General features: G+C 41.6%; 1 protein-coding gene across 1 annotated transcript; it reads right to left on the reverse strand.

Moving 5' to 3' along the window:
* Positions 1-675: 675 nt before the first annotated feature.
* On the reverse strand, positions 676-9379 carry LOC126481127 (uncharacterized). Its single transcript, XM_050104667.1, has 2 exons — positions 9238-9379; positions 676-1340 (listed from the first exon to the last, which is right to left on the reverse strand). Exons 1-2 carry the CDS (start codon positions 9250-9252, stop codon positions 1041-1043), a joined length of 315 nt encoding a protein of 104 aa, XP_049960624.1. The 5' UTR covers positions 9253-9379; the 3' UTR covers positions 676-1040.
* Positions 9380-9757: the final 378 nt, after the last annotated feature.

A 9757-nucleotide genomic window follows, 5' to 3' on the forward strand; every position in this document is an offset into this window, starting at 1 on the left:
TGGTCAGAGCATTTGAAAGCTCATTTCAGAGGTTACAACAAGGAAAGGTTACTAATAAAAAGGAACAAAAACAATATAAAAGTTTAAAAATTGATAAGAATTAGCCAGAAATATTTTTAAGCCCTCATTGCTCTTACATTCCCGTGATTTCTCTATCCTAATTTTTTATTCAACTTTCTCCTCTGCGACTGAGACGATCTGACAATATTTTTAACGATTTTAAACAAAATCTTATTTTGGGTCAATTTTCATCTGCAGAATTTTGTTCCATTGCAGTGAACAAATACGAACAATACGTAAATAGTGTCCCGTAATGTACAATAGTGCAAATAATTTCAAAAGTCCCTTTCTAGTAAATTTCATGCTGCAGCGTTTACCTGAATACCAACATTGTGGATGAAAAGTAACCAGTTCTCACAACAGATGTACAAAGAGGCTTAGAGTAAATATTGGATTACACAAAAATGGCCGCTGAGACGCATTTGTGAATTAAAATGGAAAACTCGTCTGCTGTAACCATACATAGCAGTTTTTAGTAACTCAAAGCACGGTACCAAACTCTCCACGGAGTCGCTGTTCTGTTACACTCAGTACACTAGTATTTGGAAATGGAAAAACAAATGAAGGTGTATAAATATTATACAAAATATGAAAGTATTTTGAAGATAGTGAGAATCATTGTCAAAGAAATTTATTGTTAATTTGTTGCCAGATATCTTCAGTATATAAAGACAGGACCGATACATAAATATAGTTCATACAGTTACAATTCCCCAATATTTCGGCTGTTTGTATACTTTTTCAATAAGGGATTTTGAGTAAATTACATTTCGCAGTTAAGATGCCTGTTTAGTTCATGAAACCGTTATTGAATGCTGTATATATAGTGCAGTTACAATTGTGATCTCTAATTTTATACATTTTCATTACAAAGCCGAAGGGAATGCCGCTGCTGATTTTATGAGTTGCACAGGCGTGCGGTTTTGTACAGTAATTGTAGACAAATTGGTTGCTGCTGTTAAGGAGCTGTGCCGCCTGCTTCACTTGGCGAGTCCGCTTTGGTACTGCACCCTGTGACCGGGGCTGCCCCACCGCCCGCCGCTTCCGTAGCCGCTGCCTCCGCCGCCGCCGCCACCGCCATACTTGCCGGGGCCTCTGTAGCCACCGCTGCCGCCTCCGCCGCCCCCGGCAGGCCAGGAGCCTCCCCAGCCGCCCCCAGCGCCGCCCCTGGGGTTGCTGCCGCCCCAGTACCCTCCACCTCCCAGCAGCGTTCTGCCCTCTGCCGTCCCGTACTCCTCGGCGAGCACCACAGCTATGGCGAACGTCAGCAGCAGCGCAACCTGAGGACAGCAAAAGGCGTATCAACATGCACGCCTTCTCTGAGCACAGAAATACACTAAATAAGTTAGGTAAGAGACGTACCACTGCACTGAAGGACATATGGTGTTCAGCAAAATAGTACGAGTACCCCAGTGTCGTAACAAATTTTCGCAGCGGATGGATTTGTTACGCATTGCCCCCTCCCTTCCTCCCACCCCCTGGTCGCCACAGCTATACACCTACATCTACATCTACATACATACTCCGCAATCCACCATACGGTGCGTGGCGGAAGGTACCTCGTACCACAACTAACATCTTCTCTCCCTGTTCCACTCCCAAACAGAACGAGGGAAAAATGACTGCATGACTGCCTATATGCCTCTGTACGAGCCCTAATCTATCTTATCTTTGTCGTCTTTCCGCGAAATGTAAGTTGGAGGCAGTGAAATTGTGCTGCAGTCAGCCTCAAATGCTGGTTCTCTAAATTTCCTCAGTAGCGATTCACGAAAAGAACGCCTCCTTACCTCTAGAGACTCCCATCCGAGTTCCTGAAGCATTTCCGTAACACACGCGTGATGATCAAACCTACCAGTAACAAATCTAGCAGCCCGCCTCTGAATTGCTTCTATGTCTTCCCTCAATCCGACCTGATAGGGATCCCAAACGCTCGAGCAGTACTCAAGAATAGGTCGTATTAGTGTTTTATAAGCAGTCTCCTTTACAGATGAACCACATCTTCCCAAAATTCTACCAATGAGTCGGAGACGACTATCCGCCTTCCCCGCAACTGCCGTTACATGCTTGTCCCACTTCATATCGCTGTGCAATGTTATGCCCAAATATTTAATCAACGTGACTGTGTCAAGCGCTACACTACTAATGGAGTATTCAAACATTACAGGATTCTTTTTCCCATTCATCTGCATTAAATTACATTTATCTATATTTAGAGTTAGCTGCCGTTCTTTACACCAATCACAAATCCTGTCCAAGTCATCTTGTATCCTCCTACAGTCACTCAACGACGACACCTTTCCGTACACCACAGCATCATCAGCAAACAGCCGCACATTGCTATCCATCCTATCCAAAAGATCATTTAACTAGATAGAAAACAACAGCCCCCACTCCTAATTCCACCTTCAATCCCGCGTCCGGCCATCCTGATTTAGGTTTCCCTAAATCGCTTCAGGCAAATGCCGGGATGGTTCCTTTGAAAGGGCGCGGTCGACTTCCTTCCCAGACCTTCCCGAGACTGATGACCTCGCTGTTTGGTCCACTCCCCCAAACAACCCAACCCCAACCCCCCTAGTTCCACCACCCAACATCACAGCATGCGAATAACTTCTCATGGCTGGGGTTCACACTCACGCGTAATTTTTTAAAAGACATCATATTCGCCGTTGAATCTAGAGAATATTTGTTTCACAATTGCGCTTCGACGTCAGGGAAGTGCCACTTGATAATAGCCTTACGGTCGAAATTGCAATTGTAAAATAAAAAATCCCCACAGCCAACGGCAAATACATATGATGTCCTGCAAAAACGCTCAGCTTGTGTTTCCGGAAGTCAACAGTTCTGTGATCGTTGTCATCATGTGTTAAAATAAAATCGTTGCACAGTTGGCTTGATCACCCCGATTCTAAAAGTTTCCTTTCTTCGCGTACGTTGGCGACATTACTCCACGAAATATGATCAGATTTTACTAATAGAACCAAGTACTTTATATTGAATATCAAATTAAATCAAATGGAACTATACGCTTCCACAGACTTTTTGAAGTCTGAAACATCTGTGATGCCTGTATGCAAACTGAAGTGAGGAACGAAAATTTGTACCAAGGCCAGGAGTCCAACAAGTGTCTTCTGCTCACCAGGCAGATGCGTTAGCTACTACACTACCCTGGAAATTTTCATTCGTCTCTTCAGTCTGCATATATACATCACAGCTGTTTGAGATGTAGAAAGGTCTCTGGAACGATATAGGTTTATTTGATCAGAAGCACCTACACCTGTGTTTCAAACAGGATCACCCGTTTCGTTCGATGCTCAAGTGCTATTCCAATACAGTTGGAGAGTCTCTGCAATGCTGTTCGAGTGTAGGGGGAATACCAAGCGGCCTAGGCGTGAATGAGAATTTGCACTGAGGAGGAAGGCGTGCTATGGTTTTTTAAAATACATCATATTCGCCGTTGAGTCAAGAGAATATTTGTTTCACAACTACAAAGCCACTGTCCCACGGTTGAGTAGTGGTCAGTGCATCTACGTAGTGAGCAGGAGATCTGAGTTCGTATCCTGGCCTTGGCACAAATTGTCGTTCGTCACTTCAGTCTGTAAGTTATATACATCACATACATCAATTTCTTTATTATTTCATTTACACGTTTGGCATTTAAAAAGGTAATCAGCACATAATGTATTAACTATAATATTCTTAAGCCTCTATTGCGAATTACAGTGTTCTCTGCATGAGTTCTTATAAACAAATATTCTTGGCTATCATGTGACTGAGTCGAAGAGCTTGCGTATGCCTTTCATTTCTGTTGTAAATTACTGATCAAAGCAGTCTTAATACAAGTAAAAATATATTGTTGGAATCATTAAACTTCTCGTCACAATCGTTGTTGCTGTGTAAAACTTAACCGCTCTAGTAATCTAGTGAAACAATGTTCAAATGATAAGTTTGTCTTGCAGAAATTCTAGTAATTTGGGCGTCAATTTCCAGAAATCAGATATATTTTTACTTCCACGAATACCTAAGCAAATTCATCTTCCAGTTCGAAACTGTGTGTGTGAATAATCCCCAAAAGCTCCTTTCTATTTCTCGCTGGTGTACGCAACGCAAATCAAAGTCTGCAAATTACAGTTTATTCACAAATGGCTACAGACGTGAAAAATTTACTGATATGATTCTGATACACACAATAAATGTTACAGATGAAGTTCCAGGTACTAACAGGGAGACACGTGAGTGTTTCTAGACTCGCCTCGTAATCAATAGAAAGCTCTCTTTTATGATTATAAAATGTTTCGAAAAAAAGATTTTAGATTTTTTCCGACCAACTTGTTTCGCACAAACCCGGAAAGTTTTCAAATTGTTTCATGCTTAGAGTATGCTCAATAAAAAGTGCACTTGCTTTATCGTTCCAATGTTTCTGATTTCTGGTTCATTAATGCGTGCATTATTGACATCATTGACCGCTCAATGCAATTGATGAAAAGCAGAATGAAAATACGGTGTTTTAGGAAATTTATTTTGTTACTTTAGTGAACGCCAACTGTTAAAGAGCATCCGTCAAACGTTAAGCCAACAAGCTGAGTCATTTTAAATTCAAACTTTTTCAGTATTTCCTACATCCAATTTTACAAGGTGGGCAAAACCTGTGAATTCATCTTTCACTGTGCAGCCAACACAACTGATCTATTTAACGCATAGTACATTATTCCAAGAAACAGTTGCTCTTAATGTCAGCTGTTTCATCAGCCAACAACGAAAATGCTTTCCTTTTATCAACCTCTTTTAAGATCCTCGATTATCAGAAAATCGATCAAGCGTGTCATAGATTATCCTAAAGCGTTACAGGCAAATTCAAACTTCTGCGTGCGCCCAGCGGAAATTCCGCTTGCGCTGAGCCGGCCATATTAGCTGACCCTCATCGTTGTGATTGCCCATGTTTTCTCGTCTCAATTGCTTAATATTGTTTTCTGCAGAACATGCAGAAGCGCGCATTAACCATCAATGCTACTTTTCTGTGTTCAAGTCTGAACATTAGCTTTTGACACATCGTGCTGTTGTTGGTATGCTGTTGGCAATGACGACTAAAGGTAAACACATCGTTCTTAGTATTAACAAAAAATTTCAAACAATACACAAATTGAAGGAATCTGTATCAGCCTTTTGACATGTGAAAAAGCTCTTTAGATGAGCGAGAAACAAGAGAGTAACACTGATTTTAAAGTGATTACGGGGTGGCTTATCTTTTCAAATGTGTGCATAGAATTAGGATATTGGACATCCAGGATGAAAAACTGCCGACTGATATTGAAGCAGCTGAAAATGGCAAAATGGATTTAAAAAAATTATAAATGCATTTATTATTATAATGTTGTTCTACCAAGAACCGACGGAAGATTCTGTTAATATGATTTTAAAAAATTATTGATAGGGAGCGGTACAAAATCAACGAATGTCTACAATTAGGACTAAAGTGGTTTGTACTGGTATAAAATGCCAACAAAATCCCCAGGTTTTAAGAATTAAGCTATAGGTCTACTTTAATGGCGATTTTAAACTTTTCAGATTTGGCTGTGTTGTCAGACCACTGCTATAGAAAGGGCAACTTCGCCTGTTCTGTTATCAAACACATATTTCCATAAGCGAGATTTCGGCCTGCACTGCCATTATCGAGTGGTAGCTCACTGCAGGTTTCCATATTTCATGTATATAATAAGTCAAGAATTTACGGTGTGCAGTAGCACCCGATAGAGATAGTTACGAGAAGTGCTACGTTCTTTTATATAAATGACAACGACTATTTTATTATGCACATTAAATACGTAAACACGGAAGAAACGAGAACAGTGTCCTCTTAAAAGGAACGATATACATGTCGCACTTATTAGCGATCTACCACTTGATAATGATACAATAGCAGAATCTTGACTGTAAATAAATTAATTTAATAAGCCTACTCGAAAAATGTTGTTATTTATAAAATATTACAGAACTATGAACGCAGTTAAATTATAAATAACCCTTTCCCTGTGTTATCTGTAATACGTCATACAAAACACGTATATATTGTGTGTATAGTTTCATGTTTAATTCAGTGCTTTGCTTTTCTTTTTGCTCATATGGTCACTGATACAAGTGAGTAACTGAACGGATATCCAAAAAATATTTCAGCAGCCACCCCCTCCCCTCCAGTCCCAAACTGTTTTGGATATTCGATGTTGTACTGCATGGGTAGGCAACCTGTGATACGCGGACAGGGCTTGGCACGCAATTCTTTTGAGTCCGGTTCGCGCAAGATATTCGTGAGTGTGTGTGTCTGTGTGTGTATGTATGTGTGTGTGAGAGAGAGAGAGAGACAGACAGACAGACAGACTGACAGAGAGTGATTGAGAGTGAGAGAGAGAGAAGGAGGGAGAGAGAGAGAGAGAAAGAGAGAGAGAGGGGGGAGCGGGAGGGCTGTGGACATATTAAGCTGTTGAAACTGAATGTAATTTATAATAAATTACCTGCAACCACTTGCTTCTATAGCGTTCTGTTTTTCCATGATTACGTTTCAAGATGTTGGCATTCCATCTTCAGACGTGTACATTTATTTAAGTGTCATGAACATTCTTTCTTCACTAACAGCGTTGCAGAATATTGCAAGGGAAATTTTTAAGTCACAATCTGTAAAACGTCATAAGTAAAGAAGAGGTGTTCAGAACGCGTAATTAAATTTAAATATCTGAAGATGAGGTTAAAATAAAATGAATGACTCTCAAGTCCGCATGTTTTGAGACATAATTTGTTGGTGTCGGTTATCGGAAAACGAGTACCATTCATATCGGTGCGTTACCGCAGAAACATTAACACATGATCTTATATCGTTTTGACTTTATCCGCATGGAGCGCTGCTGTCAAGTTACATTAACAGCATCACCTTGAAGTACGACGGACGCTTTCTCAGTTTCTAACCAACAACGTGTTGAATTCTGTGTGCCACGGAGTCTTCAGCCCAATAATATCTCTGTTCACATATTCCGAATCCACGCATTGTGTTTACAACGTGATGGATTGCGAATATAGCGAAGACTCTCCAGTGGTCAAGAAAGACGGCGTCAAGTTCCGCACTGCATCTGTCGCTTACGTTGCTCTCGTAGTCCCTAAGCGAGATTGCAAGACACATGCTGTTGGCAGCATAGTGGTCGCGCAGCCTTCTTCTAATACGGATTTTGTACATTTACCCAAAATGGTTCTGTGACGACTACGTCTTCCGCCAGGGATTCTTATTTAGTTCTCCCAGCAATTCTGTTACACTTTCATATGTTCTTTGCCGCTTATTGTGATCCTACAAATGCTTTTCCGAATTGACTGGATGCCTGTTATGCCTATTATATCTGCAAACATTGACATAGAAAGTCCGTAACCTCTGGTTATAAAACAGAGCATTCGTGTGCGTCTTGATTGCATTAATCTCTTAAAATGACTCTGTTCGGTTCAACATTAACCATCCTCAGGTCTGATTGTAACTGTAACATGAGTAACCCGTCCAACTACCAGCAAAATTTACGTACTACGTCATTTTATTTTGTCCTATGTCGTAGCATGTAAATTTTGCTGATAGCTGGACGCAGTTTCAATCAGATCAGAAGACAGTTCGTGTCGAACCGAAACCGGTCATTTCAAAAACTTGCTGTTAAGACGTACTATTACTCTCATGTTCTACATTTGGTGTCACTAGTGTCTCGAATACTACTTCCTTTATAGATGTGTTGCATTTTCCCAGTACCCTTCTAACAAATATAAGTCTTCCCTTTGGCTTCCCTAATACTGACTTTACGTGTCAGTCTCACTTATGATCGCCTCTTAATGTTTTCATAGTACTATCTTCAAATGTTAATAGTTGTGACGTGGTCAAGATGTTAACCACTATTCTTGTAATCGGGTACTGTCGAGTTCTTTCCCTTTGTTGCAGGCAATATCTTACATTTATGTAGACTTAAGGAGAGCTGCTGTTCATTATACCCGCTGGAAATTTTTGTCAAAATATTCCTGCGTTTCCGTACGATCGCCCAACGATGATGAGTCCATGCCGCTAATACAACAGCATCTTGGGTGAACAAAGCTGATACTGATAAATCATTTATGTATACTGAGATTCTATTAGACTTCCTTGGGGCACGCCCGATGTTATATTCGTTTCTGTGAAACATTCGCCGTTCCATATAATGTGCTTGATTCTGTTGGCCAAATATTCATCGTGCTAATCACATATATGCGAAGATATTCTTATGATTTTATGTTATTCAGTAGTCGATGGTGGGAAATAGTGTCGAACGCCTTTCGGAAATCTACCTGTTCACTTGAAGCTATTGTTCTCGAGATGATCAGAGGTCTGTATAGTAAGTACGGATGCAGGTATAAATATTTAAAAAAAAAAAGGACCTGTGGGTGCAGGACTCGCACTCTGCGAGGTTATGTACAAACTTAAGTAGTTCATCAATAGATTTTGAAAAATGAGTTTTCGAAAATCAAAATATGTGGCACAAATGACCGTATCTCTTGATTGCATTGACTTAGAAACTTAAATGTTTTACACCGCCAAAGGGCAGCAGACCTTAGTAGCTGCATACATTTCAGCTTGATATCTCTACCCTTTCCTGAGAGAAAGGGCTATTAACAGACGGACAGATGCACAGCAAAGTTATCCTGTAAGGATTCTATTTTTACCGACTGAGGTGCAGAACCCCAAAGATTGAAATACTTGGAAACTAAATTCTTATATCGAAATAAATTCATTGCTTGCGAATATCTTTGCATCAGCTGTGTTACGTACAGATATACTACCTGTTAGTGACATATGCCGATTTTTTCCGGACCGGGACTCGAACCGGAATTACGCGCTTATCGCGAGAGGTCGCCTTGATCACTTCGGCTATCCGTGCACGCCTCCTGGATCGATCCAGACTTCCGTCTACGTCCTTATAACCGCCTGAGTCCCCGTCCAGCACAAATATTAGTATGTCATTGATAGGTAGTATATCTACACCTACCACTGCTAGTGCCAGGATATTCGTAGTCAGGGAAATTATTGCGAAGTAATTTCGGACTTCGTCAATCGCCATTAACGACTGTTCATCTAGACGAGTAAGTAATTAAATTCTTATGTTCTAACGTGAACAATGCGACTCTGCCACTTACCGATACGGGCCTCATGTTGGAGCGATCTAAGATGTACGCTCCTGGAGCAGTCGTCCCTGTTATATACGCCGCCAGAGCCAATAACTCACCCCTAGCTGCCGATCAGAGCCGTCCATAGTTCCCACGCGGCGGCGACGCGCCGCTCCGCAGAGACCAGGTCGGCGACACTCGCAGCCCCGACTTAAATGGACTAATCCCCGGCTGCGTCATCCGCGCGAAGCGCCCATTGAATTCTAAACTGGCGCGCCAGCGGCCGAAGAAAAACCCGTTGCTGTACTACCGGCGGCCGGTCGCAGATAAATCGTCCCAGCCTGCCCTGTGAAACGCCACTTCTTCCGACCGCGACACGGCGTTCACAGCCTTTCCGGATCGGCCACGTCCGATTCCAGGGATGATGCATCCAACCGCAGGTAGCGGACGAGATCGCCGGATGGTGCTGTCCTGTGTAATGGAACTGCAGGAAAATTCATTCCTCTTCTTCTGTCATTTACTCTTCCCAGAAGCGGTAAGCTCTCTGTTG

The sequence above is a fragment of the Schistocerca serialis genome, chromosome 5 (assembly GCF_023864345.2).
Source record: "Schistocerca serialis cubense isolate TAMUIC-IGC-003099 chromosome 5, iqSchSeri2.2, whole genome shotgun sequence".
Lineage (NCBI taxonomy): Eukaryota > Metazoa > Arthropoda > Insecta > Orthoptera > Acrididae > Schistocerca > Schistocerca serialis.